General features: G+C 33.8%; 1 protein-coding gene across 1 annotated transcript; it reads right to left on the minus strand.

Annotated features, from left to right (window-relative positions):
• Nucleotides 1-1,728: 1,728 nt before the first annotated feature.
• LOC147066542 (E3 ubiquitin-protein ligase mind-bomb-like) lies at nucleotides 1,729-13,909 on the minus strand. The gene is made up of 6 exons (XM_085955310.1): nucleotides 13,694-13,909; nucleotides 9,108-9,342; nucleotides 8,161-8,483; nucleotides 5,843-6,083; nucleotides 4,000-4,190; nucleotides 1,729-3,610 (listed from the first exon to the last, which is right to left on the minus strand). The coding sequence occupies exons 1-6, from the start codon at nucleotides 13,907-13,909 to the stop codon at nucleotides 3,470-3,472; spliced, it is 1,347 nt and encodes a 448-aa protein (XP_085811436.1). The 3' UTR covers nucleotides 1,729-3,469.
• Nucleotides 13,910-14,143: the final 234 nt, after the last annotated feature.

Here is a 14,143-nt window from a genome sequence, read left to right on the forward strand (position 1 = left end):
TACAAACTTTATGTCCCAGAAAGAGTTCTGAGGGTCCAGGAATTAAACCTACTATTTTCTTTAACTCACGATTTATTTAAATGCACATATTATATATTTTTACACAATCACCTAATTTCTTTCTTTCGCCACGAGTGTCGTGGGCTTACTCTCAACGGTCTCAGGGGTCATTAATTGAATATTTCAGAATTAGGGGCTTCTATGCAAGCTTACCAAAATTCCCAGAACTATGGGTCGCTAACAGCCCCCTGAATAGCTGTTGCCTTCACTCTTACGGGTTACGGACCACTATCTCAATTACTCGCATTTTTACTTACTATCTACATCCTGTCTATCGGTAAAATGCGCTTCTCAGCTGAGCTCTCGGCCGAATCTATATCTTATTGTTATTCTTAAAGTTGTTTCGCCGATAGATCCTTCGATGTAGACCGTAGGATTTATAAAATTTGTAATGCTAGCTAACAGGAGCGCTGTTTGCGAGTTTACAAGTCCAGTTGACTAATAGGCTGAAGGTCGAAGGCTACGACGTCTTGTGCTAGAGGAGTCGTCTGCTGAAAGCGGACAGTATCAATTAGTGTTAGCGCTTCATACACCAAATGTTATGTTTCTTCTTCTTCTTCTTTCTCGGCACTACATCCCGGGGCGGGATTTGGCCTCCTCTACAATTGTCCTTCACACGCTCCTTTCCCTGGCTGCTCCTCTCCAGTCTCAGCCCTCCTGTCCTTAATTTGTAGCCGGGGTCTTTCAATGATAGGGGTCCTGTGTTCCGAGGCGCTTGTGTTGGTGTTCGTAATCGGGTGTTTTTACTATGTAGGGTGATTAGCCCTACGATGAACCCTCCTCCTTCATCCGGGCTTGGGACCGGCAGCAATCTAGGTGAATCCTATGGCTACAGGCGGAGTTAAAAATGTATAGTATAAAATGTTTAGTAATATAAAAAACAACAAAATTATTTTATTTTAATGTTCTTTATTGAAATAACCAAAAAACTTAAAACTAGAAAGATAATATTTTCCGATGATAATGTCAGATTTATTTTTAGGTTATGATTAGCAATAGAATCAACAAATTAATAAGAAATACAAAGGCAGCATTAAATATTTTAAAGTACAAAAGAATCATACAAATATCGTTTGTTTGAATAAAACATGTTCTTATTATAATATATTGGGTTAACTACACGTAACCAGTCTAACAGTAGGTAATACATAATACATTTCATTCTTATACTAAGGCAGTGCTTTTTTTTGAAAAAAGGTGGGTTTACTATGTGTAATTTTTGTTAAAAATTATTCGATATTTAAAAAGATGTTGGATATATGAATGAAAGTACGGATAGTGTATCCCCATAAAAAAAGCACTGAAATTAATACTTCTAACAAAAAGAGTAAAAAAAGCATACAATACTTTTAATTATTTTTAAGTTCATTTGTAAAATTAGTGTAAACAATTGAAGGTGGGGTGGGGTGTTTTAACAATATTTTAAATTTACTAATGGAAATATGAGACATGCAATCAAGTATAAATTATGAAAAAAATACATTTAGAAGTGTTGTAACTACATACTTCATTATTAATTAGTTAATTAATAGGATTTTGAAAACAATAAGGTAAAAAAGAAATATTATTTTTAATTCAAATCACTGTCTCCATCATACTGAAGTCTTTTTCAAACCTATCATAGTATTAGTAATTATCTTTTATTTTATTCAAAAAGCTTTTATTTTTCGAGAAAATGAAAATGTTTGCATGCATTTACTTACATCTTACACTATAAATAATATAATAATTATGAGGTTTAGCATAACATCATGAATAATATTTAATGATTATCTCCGAATGCTCTTAAAAAAGTATACAACCTCTGTTTTCCTGAGGAAACAAATGAAGTACGGGAGGTCTTCTCCATTGGGGGGTGGAAATTCATGAGAGAATGTCAGCAGTATTGTGAACTGTCATTCATAAAAAACCAGATAGGGTAAGAAAATAAACTATATGGCAGAAAACATTCTAGCTTTACTCAAAATTCAAAAAGTGTCTAAACTACATGTCATAATTATAAACTTTGGTTTTATAAGAACAACGATCGAAGATGAATTTCGTATTTTAGAACTAAGAAAATAATATGTAATTTCAAAAAATTAAAAATCAATGCAGGTAAAAAGTTTAGTCATAATTTTGTATGTAGAATTTACTTTATTTATATTAATATATCGTAGAAAAGACCACCATGTTGGTTTTAAAGCAAATCTGGTGTTCTAGCTTTATTTTGAGAAGTTTTAAACTGTTTGCGGTGTCGAAAAATGCTAGGTTTAATGTCATACGGCAGATTCGAATTTTGCAAGCTATTCTAAGCCTATTCAAAAATGGTAGATTTGAGTGGTAAGTCACTGGCCAGTCGGCCTGTGTGTGAGGGAGTGTAATCAGCGTCCGCCGAATTTTCATTTCAAGCTTTTGCATGAAATGCATCATTTTTGATGGAACAACTGGAACAGAATTATTGCATCAAACTTAGTGATAGCCAACAGGAAACCGAAATGCAGTCGTCACAGTGGAGACATTCAACACCCCCGAGGCCAGAAAAGGCATGGCCGATGTCAAAGTGATTATGCTTTGTGTTAAAAGAGACTAGATCTGTCGGCATCGGAAACTTGGCAGCCGCATCACGACAATCAGCTCATTCATAGTATCTGACTTTCTTAACTAAACACAACGCTCTTGCGGTTCGTCAGCTTTCTACCTCCCAAGACGCGTCCTTATGATTTTAGGCTGTTCTCCGAGTTGAAAATACCGCAAAAATAGACCCAATTTGAATCACGGGAACACATTATGCAGAACACGATGGCCCGACTGTATTCCCAAAGAGGCATTCTAAAAATGTTTGCATACAATACAATTGTGAGCTATTGAGAGAAGTGTGTGCAATCTCAAGGAGATTTTTTGAAGGGGGATACCAGCATGTAAATAAATGTATTTTTTGCGGCCAGAGGACGGATACTTTTTGACCACACCTCAATATAAATGTGAAGTATAAAATTACATAATATATAATGTTAAGGTAATGTTTAGAATACCATAGATTAATAATTTTACTTACTTATTTATTTAAAAAAAAATGCCATGCTTTTTAATATTGTGTCAAGCTGCATTAAAAAATGTGAGAGATAAAATCCTAATCATATAACAATGACAAGGCAAATCCTATCAATATTTTAAAATTCACTAGAATATTGAAGTCTCACATTCTCATGATTATAAAATGTTTGATATAAAGAGATTAATATTAATTACTACAAAATACCTAATTAAATTGAAAGAGCGAGTTTGGCATTGTCACATCAGTATAATCTGTATAATTAAAAATAATAAAAGCGCTATTCTAACGTGTAAATGTATTAAAAAACTACAAAAGTCAAGTATAAGAATAGTAATTGCATAATTGATGGTTCGATATCTGGATTCTGTTTATTCAGTACAAAAGAATTCGTTTGTCAATTTGTTTGCGGCAAATGGGACAGACGGTCATTCTATCGCCGCACATCTGGCACATGCCGTGTCCGCAGAGGAAGATCATATTCTTCAGACGATCCAAGCAAACCGGGCACATGGTCTGGAAAAGAATAAACGCAAAATATTATTATAATCAAATCAATGTCGTCTGCCCAGTGTTATCAACAATAGTACCTACACGATCCATTGATATGCAAACTGATTTTAAGTCGATACTTTTTTGTGATGATTCCCGGCAGAGTGAATCCCATGATGATTTACTCGACAACCAAAAAAACGCAGGCCCGCGAAAGATATTCGCCTGGGGGCCCGCTTCATGATGTGGGGGGTAAAAATTCCACTGCTGTCAATAGTTTTAAATATTTTGTACTTAATTTTACAACAGGAATATAAATTGATTGACTTCATATTTACTTGGATCTATTAATTTTGAATGCCTTAATAATAATATTATTATATTAGAAATGAAATATAAAAGAGTTGACTCACTTGTTCCTTAATATCTTGAAGTTGTTGCTGAAGTTTCTGTACATCGCTGGACGTGTCCCTGGATCCATTGTTCATGATTGGTTGTGAATTGGCTTGATCGAAGTGACCAACCTGGCTTTGGCTTTGCGGTGCCGGTTGCCCCTTGTTAGCTTGCACATTGGCAAGGTTGCACGGCGCAACATCCGTGTTCACTAAAGGACAAATAAAGTTATATTAAAGCCTGTAGGTGGTGCCTGTATAACAACATAATATGAACTTCTATATGGATGGGATACAATAGGTACTGTCATTAACTAAAAATTTATGCCCCTGCAAGTGATAAGAGCAGCATTCCCAAATCGGTATTGATATTCCACCCCCTTTGGGAAGGAACCAATAATATTGTAAACATTAACTAACATTATATTTAACAATCTTATAAGTACTTATGCACTCCAAATTGATATATAAGAGAGAACTGCGCTATACTACGAAATAAACCAAAACACAGTTTTAATATTAACCAATAATCAATTACTTTCGAATAACAAATATGCAAGTTTCGTAAGAATTTCATCATTCACCAAATCAAATACAACTTAGGATCTCCAACTGAATCGTCGGTGATATCAGTACATATAAACCAGACTATCTTGATGTCTTTTATTGTGTTGATTGTCAATTTACGGTGGAACTGCATTGTATTATTGATTATTTAAATAAAATGCAAAATTCTTAGTACTTTCCCAATTTTTTAATAATAAATTTGGACCGGTTTCGACAGCCTCAGAGGGAAAACCGGTCCAGATTTATTTTAAAAAAGTAGAACAAGTAATAAAAAAATTTGCATTGTATTAAATTAATGAATAATACAGACTATCTTGTTTATAACTGTTCTATTGTCAACATTAGGCATTTCGCTCTTCCCATAAATGAATCCCAAGTCAGAACGTCTGCAGCTTTTTATAGTGATATTTGATTAGATTTGATTTTGAGGTTTAGAAGTTTGAGATTTGATTTTGAGGGTTAGAGGATTTGCTAGGTTTTCAGCTCATTCATCAGATTTACTTCTTGGTTAGCAATTTTCTTATTGCTACCATATAAAATAAATGTTTCCCTTTATTGCTTGCTGGTATTTTTTAGTAGGTATTTTCCTTCATATTACAGTACTCTCTCAGTAATCTGCCGCTCGATTATCCGACAACCACTATAATCCACCGTTATTTTTACTAGTCGAAAGCACAAAATCAAGCTGTATAATTCGCCGGTATTCGATTGTCAAATTCAGTAGTCCGCTGCATACAAGTATACAACGCATACAAGTACGCAATAATAAAATGCCTAATTCTTGTCAAATTTGGGATCACAGAGATTAAAAATATATTTTTTTATCGTAAATTATAATGTTAACAACAATTTTACTAATGGTTTTATAAATGCGTTTAAAAATTAATAAACCTAAAAAATCTTAACACCACTGCACATGGATGTACTGAAATATGACTATATTCTAAAACATTAGATCGAGAGGTTTACAAGAATACTATTTTATGTATTAAAAATATTTTATGCAGTCATAAAATGTTTAAAATAAATATAAAGAAAAATAAGGCTTCCAAATTATATAAATAGATTATCTACATCGTTTAAGGAATGTCCAGGCATATGCTCTGAAAATATCATAAACCTCATTTTGACCTACGTGGCGCACATGGGCTGTTTAGCATCTATAAGATTTACACAGATAAATGCATCTATAGGGGTGAGTGTTTCAGTTGTAAATTGAAATAAATATTTACTAATAAGTCTGAAGAGGATAAAAGGGAATAATAAATTAAAATTGCTATCATAAGCGTGTACTCACCGTTAATATTACAATTGAAGTTGGGATCGGGAAGAGCTGCAACGGCCTGCAATTGGGAAGGCGGTGGTGGGGGGATATTGAGAGGAGCATTGGCTGGAGCGTTTGGGGGTGGGGCGAGTGGGGTGCGGCATGTGACGCATTTACGCATCAAAGGCGCACATGCACGACACGCGCAGACGTCTCCGCATGGACGAAAGACGACTGTTGCCGGTGCTTCAGAGCAAACCAGACACTCGCCAACCTGAAAAGAGAAACATGAATAATATTAATTGGAGTGTTTTATGCATTAGGTAGCGGATCAAGTAATTTTATTATACATATTCAAAAACAGAAGAAATTGGGAGCATCAGTTGTTCGTTCCGTCAAGGATCAGAACTAACCTGCCATTCGTGATGCCAATTGGGTGGGCGATGGCTTTGATTAACCAAATTGATTCAGTTATTGACATACATATTCTACTTATACAGGATTTTTTTAAAATAGGATTTGTTTAACCCATTCAGTTCACTTTTCATATTGTAGTCACTATTCGTGCACTATAAATTCTCCGTATTATTTTCCTTGTAAATTGTTCTTTTTCATACACCTAAATGAAATAATATTGTGAAAGTGTTTTTTTTGCTGGGCCTTGCAGACTGCTTCATGCTAAATTACAATTATATAGGTGTCAATGTATGATTCTGAAATATACCATTGAATGATCTGTCCAAGCATGGAGCACAGATCGATTGTAAATGAGGCAATCTTTAGTACACCAATTGCATTGATTGCCATAGTAATGTGACGAATCGACAGTTATGAAAGAATACTTACTTTCTCGTTACTCTCGGATGATTATTAGCTTAAATTTACCAACTATTTCCTAGCATTTCTGTATACACTCCATCTGTTCATTTACTATGTACTTACATCTATGGATATGTCATATTATTAAAATTAGATTTGGCAAAGAGTTATGTATAATTTACTGTAGGTGGAAAACAATGTTATATTTCAATTCTAAGATTTTTTAGCATTCCTTTGTTAGCTTTACTGTTCCTGTATAATTAAGAAATAGTAAAAAGAAAAATCTACCATTAATTGTGTCGCTAAGCAGGGTCGCATTTGACATTTTTAGTCATAGTACTGAGAACATAAATTTGGTTTTACACAATTCTAATTTACGAGACTTATAGAACCCTTTGCACTTCTTAAAAAAACACATACCGTGCCTACTCACTATTAATTTAAAGATTTTAATAATAATTATTCGTACATACTTTACTGAATTAAATAGGCAATATACATCCTATAATTAATTAAGAACATATTTTATAATTATTTCATGATTGCCAAGTTGTAGGTATCAAATAGAAAAATGAGTATCACTATTTAAAACATTTCAAATTGTGATGTTGACTGACTAAACCACTAAACTGAACAAAATAAAATTGTCGGAATTATTGAATATCCATGCCATGATTTATAATAATTGGCATTTAATTATTATTAAAACCAACGCATTTCCTAGAATTGTATCCAGCTGAGGGCTTCAACCATTTATATTAATTATTATTCATTTGGACCATTTGTAAAACTAAAATTTTAATACAAATCTATAATTATAACGATTCCTGAAGGATTTTTTTAGGTTTTTTGTGTTGCCGAGCATGAAGTCACTTTTATATCGATTTTTTATGTTTTAAAATTAGTAACCATGTTATCAACATTTATTTATTATTTCGCCCTTTTCCGTTTCATAAGTCCAGCCCAGAAGAATGACACCATTATAGCTAGTAAAATGGCTGCCACAGAAATATCAAAATAAACTAAGTCCGCATGGACTTGTCCATGTCCATATAAAAATCCATTTTTTGAAGAATCTATGAAAATAACATGTAAACTAATAGTGTGTTAAACATTCTATAATCGCAATAATATAAACTTTCATCTTCATGACCGTGTACACAAGGAAACAAAAAAGCTGTTTTTCTCCTTTTCATCCATTATGGACATGGCTGATTTTGAAATATAGCGTCACAATTATTGTAGGTAAGTAATTCGTTTAATTGCATGTAAACTCATATCATTCATAAATCTAAAGAAAAAACATCAATAGTTGTGGAGATGTGTCATAGTGGTTATTAATTTTTGACACTTCTACAGTGAGTGTAAAAGAGTTCACATGCAATTATCTGTAGACGTCAATTATTGTCCAGGTACAATGAATGTGTAATAGAGACTTTGTACCGAAATCTTCATTTCATTGAATCAGCTGTTACAACTTGACTTCTACCCATGGTTGATTAAATGAAAAAAAAAATCCCAATATTTATTACCTTCATTCGATTGACGACAGTTTCCCGACAAACGAGACACTTTTTGACACGGGGAGCACAGGCACTGCAGCAAGTGATGTGTCCGCATGGTTGGAAGAGGGTGTCTTTCTTAGCGTCGGAGCACACCAGGCATTCATCGAGAACGGCTGAGGATGAAGAGGTTCCCGCCTCGTCTGTGGGGGCGTCAGCGCCGCAACTTGCATCAATGGCCGCCGCAGCCGCAATAGCGCTTTCTCCGCCACTGCCACCCGCCGCATCCTTCAAGCAAGTCGATAGTGCCTTACAAAGATTCGGATCGGGGCACAGGTCCAAAGGTGTTTGACCTGGAATGGGATGAATATGTTATTTTTAAAATTTGTTACAATTAAGTGTGAATAATAATACGATACCATGCCCCAAAATCTTTTATAGTATCAAATTTTATTCTTTCTTAAACGGATAAAAACAGATAAAAGTGATTGGAAAATAAACTCTACCACCAACGTGATAAGGACAATTTACAAAATTGTGTCAATTTGTATACGTCATTATTATTCTATTCAGCTTATGAGCTATATTCTTTTTCTTTTTTTTTTGACCATGTCTGATCCTAATAGGATCATATGGGCCTCCACAGAGTGGAGGTTTGTATTAACAGATTTTATTTTTATGAGAAATTGCTGCCAGCCACTTGCTCAACCTATTAGGTCCATACTCTGACTCATACACAAATTGAAAAACAATTTGTGTACTTGCCAGACCCAGGAGCTATATTACCAGATGATTATAGAAATACGTGTACTATAAAGAAATAAGTGTGATTCTTACAGATTTTTTTCATCTGTCTGAGCTTTCCTGAAAATCCTCCCCCCTTCCCACAACTACGTCCACTGTCCACCATAAAATGTCAATGGAGCAAAGGACTAGTGCTTATCTGGATTAGATTGAAATGCAAACAAATTCTGTACCTTTCTTATTCTTTACGGTGAGATCAGCTCCTCTGGCTGCCAGGAATACGGCAATTCCAGCCGACGAGCGTTTATCGGAAGCTTGCGCGCCCAGCCCCATCAGTAAGCGGCCAACATCTTGGACATCTTGCAGCTGACGAAGTTGCGACAAAGTATGATGACGGAGGGCTTCATGTAGCGGAGTGTCACCGTCCTTGTCACACACATTCAAATCAGCACCCTCACTCACCAGCAGCTGAAGATAAAACATTAAATAATGAACAATAGAATTATATAATACATCAAAGAGGTGTTCATGTAATCGTAATCTATCATTTTATTCAAAATCTGTGGTTATGTTTATTCAGAGTGAAACTAGCCAGTGGCGAACTGGGCCACTCTGAAAATAAATCATTGGTGTCCCCTGTATTTAATAAAAACAATACCAATTTTCTGGCTTGTTTAAATTATTATAAAATATATTCATGACTGTGTCCGATCCTAATAAGATCATATCGTGGGTATTCTGCGAAAAAGCACTAAGTCAAAATTTTGTTGTTTTGACTTAAGGGCCCGCTGAAGAGCCCGCCGTTCAAATATAATTCAGTATAAAAAGGACCTCGGCGTCATAACTACGTATATTTAAATCGATCTTTTCGCAAAAATCACTAATCATCGGAGATTTTATTTCAAGAAATATTATTATTATTACTGATAATTTCTGCCTGAGAATTATTATTATTTTATGAACACCTGCGAGATGAAGCCGATCAGAAAACAGGGCTGTCAAAATAATATTAAGCATTCATATTTTTTAAATGTTAATTTCATCATGGTTTTTAATCAAACCTGTGCAAGTACGTACTGATAACTTGGGTGGATTTTGTAGCAAACATACTATTGATATATATACGGGTATATTATTATTATAACCCAATTCAAATTGAACATAGGTTGATACTCAAATACTATTATAGTATGTTTATGATTTCGAGAAAATAATACGATGGTATAATTAATCCATATCAATTATTTGAAAACATTACATTCGCACTTTGCACAAAATTACAAACACATTCGAAGTTTGCCGCACACGTACAGACCACGTGATATTTGTTTACGCAAAATCGTCGCTTTTCAAAATGGCGAATTTGATTACCAGATTTTACTGCGATGAATCAGTATGTTCTTTTTTGTCTTTTTTTATTCGTAGGTTTGTTTACTATGTACACCGAGAAATTTCCATTTATAAACTCGGAAACGATTTTTACAGAAGAGTTTTGGAATATAATGCAACCAAAACTGGAAAAAATTCTATCATGGGTGTTGACTTCCTGAATTAGCTAACCCCAGGTCCATGCCACTACGTGAACCACAGTGGATATTAAGCCATTTCCACACTGGCAACAAGTTGCTGGCAACCTCATTAAATTTTACGATACTTACCATAATTGCTTAAGATATTTTACAATAATTATCGTAAAATCTAACGAGGTTACCAGCAAATTAACTTGTTGCCAGTGTGGACCCGGCATTAGGTGCACAAAACTTAAATAATATATATTATAAATAAAAATTTAAAATTATAAATATATATTATGATTTATGTCTTCGACAGCCCTGATGAAATAAATGTGAAATATGAGTCGGATCAGTCACAGAGCAAATTTATTAACACAAACAACTTTGACACGACCTTTTTATATTAACTAGTAGACCAGATATTATGGACCACATGTTAAAAAATCATATTTTCAATTCTCAAGGCCAATTCTGTAGAACGTCCTCTTAATGATGAGGTAATCTTATTAAGAGTACGCTCTATAGTCTACAGAAACACACACAGTCATATCTATAAAACTGGCGAAGATAATTTATGTTATAAGTCAAAAAGACATACATCAATTCAGAGAAAAGGCACTAAAGGGACTTAGTGCATTTGCTTCTTTCATTCTCAGGCTGTATTCACAAAATTCTGCGTGCAAAACTGCACTAAGTCATACTCAAAGCAATATCGCAGAAAGGAATTTGCCTTTTATATGTACAAAACAAGTTAAGACCGTCCAAACTTTCAAACTCGATTATCTCAAAACTAGTATTTTTGACTTAATGCTTATTCGCAGAATACCCACGATATTAAGGACCTCCATAGAGTGGAGGTTTGTATTAACAGATTTTGTTTTTATGAGAAATGTATGTCAGCCACTTGCTAAACCTATTAGGTCCATACTCTGACTCATACACAAATTGAAAAACAATATGTGTTCTTGCCAGACCCAGGATTCGAGCCTGGTACCCACAGTGATATAGGCCGCCGCTTAAGCCGCGCGGTCATCGTGGGTGTTAAATATATCTACCTCAATCAAAATAATCACCACTCTTTAATCAGAAATTATCACAATGATAACTTCTCTACAAACTGTTAGATATCAATAAATACTGAGCAAATTTCTTTTGGTGTCATTTGAATCTTCATTGCTTTATTGCAATACCTTCAAAGAATTTTTCCAATCTCCAAACCAACTTTGCTTGGCGTGATGGATACATAACAGGTAAAAAAGAAACATCTGTTTTATCTCAAATATTAGATGCATCTGAGTCACCTTCAATATATGTTTCAACAAACTGTGATAGGAATGATAAGATAATGTACATAGACTTTCTTTTAAATAAGTATAGATCTACCATCATAAATTGGCATTTCAGCGAGGGCGCTAGTATGACATTGAGAATGTTACCATAACTAACAAAAAAATGGTAATTTATAATTTTTTATTGGTAGTAGATTTCTGTACAAATATTATTAAAATAAAAAATGAACACAATCAAAATAAAAACGTGTTATTTTTTTATAACCACGAGGAAGAAATGCATAGTTGGAAAAATCACAAATTGGAAAATATAAAGTAGTACTGTGTATGTTTTAGTCATGGAAAAAAATATAATAAAAAAAGCGAAAATAAATTAAACTCTAAAGACAGTAAAATAGTATCAACATAAATGGAATTTTAAATGAAACACGATAACTATAAATTACACAAACAATGTAGAAATTATATAACTACTATAATGGTTCAATTCCAGATAGACTATCATCCGATTCTGTGTCACTCTCAGGACCATTTACGGTAAAAATAAAACCAGTCGAGGTCATATTATGGAATTCAAACGTGTAAATGTCGGTTTAATTAATATAATAAATTTCTTTATAAATCCATTTACATACACAAATAATAAGTAAGTATTCATTTATATTGCTATCCGACATTAATTTTTATTTATATCATAACTTTGAACATAACTAAAAAAACAAGAAATTACTTGCCTTGTAATATAAATGCAACTTGGTAACACTGAAAATAAATCTTTAACTGTCATGGCGACTGGCCGTTGTATTCCATTATCGATATAAATAATCAATTCTTTTTGTCCATTTTTATCATCGCAGAATTGCCAAACTGTTAAAATGATGTCTCTGGCATTCCCACGAACTGTTTTAGAAATACTTGCCATTATGCACTATACTTATTTCTTCTGTATTTTCAATAACACAATATATATCCCGAATTCTGCACGCTGACGTTTCAAAATGTAAACGTTTGACTCGGTCTGGAATAAATTTGTCATAACGCCCAATCAGTAAAAACTACTTACTGCGAAGTTATTTTCGGTTTGCGCTTCGTCTGCGGAGACACAATTCGTTGTTGATTATATTAAAATATAGCTTACTTTAAATACTTACCAAATAATTGGTGCTAAGTAGCTATCGAATAATGTCAAATATTGAAAGGTAACATTCGTTTATTAATAATCTAAAATGCTCTTTATGTTTTCAAATGTACAAACAATAAAAATCTTGGGAGCAAGAAAAACAGCGTACCTACCTAAATTAGCAACAAACACTCATTCGATTATAAAATACTATATCAAATTAGGTACATTATTTATTTAAAAGGAAAAAGCTTTTTTTACTTGTTGATCTCTTTTTTTAATAAGTAGGTATATTTTATTTATCAACACTAAATATAATGTGTTTTTGATATTTTGACGCCATGAGAGCTAAATAAACGCAAGCGCAATCCATAATTCGAGAAACATGTTGTAAAATTAAATGGCATTTGTGACAAATTTATCCTCGATAGACAATTTTAGTTTCAAATTCGACCGGCTGCCAACTTACGATGGTAGATCTATACCAGCGCTCGAAATGGAAAAGTTTAGGAACCGGAGCGCTCGACAATTTTCTGAAGATATTTACATAGTTATCAAATTTTATGTGTACTTCATAAAAATATATGTGTTACATTTTCTATTATATGGTCTATCTAGCTCAGACGGTCCAAATATTTTTTCCACGAGACGGAGCGATAATTTTATCGATGTCACAAACCAGAACGGCGCTCCGGTGCGCTCCTGTCCATTTCGAGCAAGTACCTTATAATATGACAATTATTGTGAAAATATAATTATATTTAAAGATTCTCAGAGCCTTTCAAATTCAAATTCAATGAGCCTCAGGTCTCCCACTAATTTTCACCAGAATTTCAATAAATAAATAATAGTTCTAGCTCTCTGATGAAATATTTATGATATTGATGTCGACCTACCCTGACAATGGAAGTGTGCTGTCTCTCGACTGCTAGATGCAAAGCCGTCTGGAGATTAACGTTCTGCAGATCCATCCTGGCGCCACCAACTCGAACCAGTAGTTCGGCCACTTCGGCGTGGTTATTAAGTGCAGCCAGATGAAGTGCTGTGTAGCCGTCGTCCTTCTTCTCGTCCACTATCCACGGACGGGAGACCTTCGTCAGCATAATCTTCATTGCACTGAAAAAAGAAAAGAATTTTATCATACATCTGAAGAATGTTTCTGTCAATTTTATATATTGGATGTATTCTGAAAAAAATCTGGAAGTTCTCATTCAGTAATCCAGACAGACATAAAAAGTCTGAATTAAAATGGAATAGAGTTGCCAGATACATAAAGAAATTCGAGAGGCTGTCAATAATTATACCTATTATTTTATTATGCAACATTTATACAAATTTTCCCCCAC

The sequence above is a fragment of the Rhyacophila brunnea genome, unplaced genomic scaffold, assembly GCF_057557595.1.
Source record: "Rhyacophila brunnea isolate RB1 unplaced genomic scaffold, BYU_Rbru_1.0 scaffold_5, whole genome shotgun sequence".
Classification (NCBI taxonomy): Eukaryota; Metazoa; Arthropoda; class Insecta; order Trichoptera; family Rhyacophilidae; genus Rhyacophila; species Rhyacophila brunnea.

What these genes read in the sequence shown, in the direction of transcription:
- LOC147066542 (XM_085955310.1), bottom strand. Translation starts at nt 13,909, where the DNA reads ATGAAGATTATGCTGACGAAGGTCTCCCGTCCGTGGATAGTGGACGAG. An exon ending in AGCACACTTCCATTGTCAGG is followed by an intron (nt 9,343 to 13,693) that starts GTAGGTCGACAT and finishes TTTTATCTTCAG; the next exon opens with CTGCTGGTGAGTGAGGGTGC. An exon ending in CTTCAATTGTAATATTAACG is followed by an intron (nt 4,191 to 5,842) that starts GTGAGTACACGC and finishes TTTGTCCTTTAG; the next exon opens with TGAACACGGATGTTGCGCCG.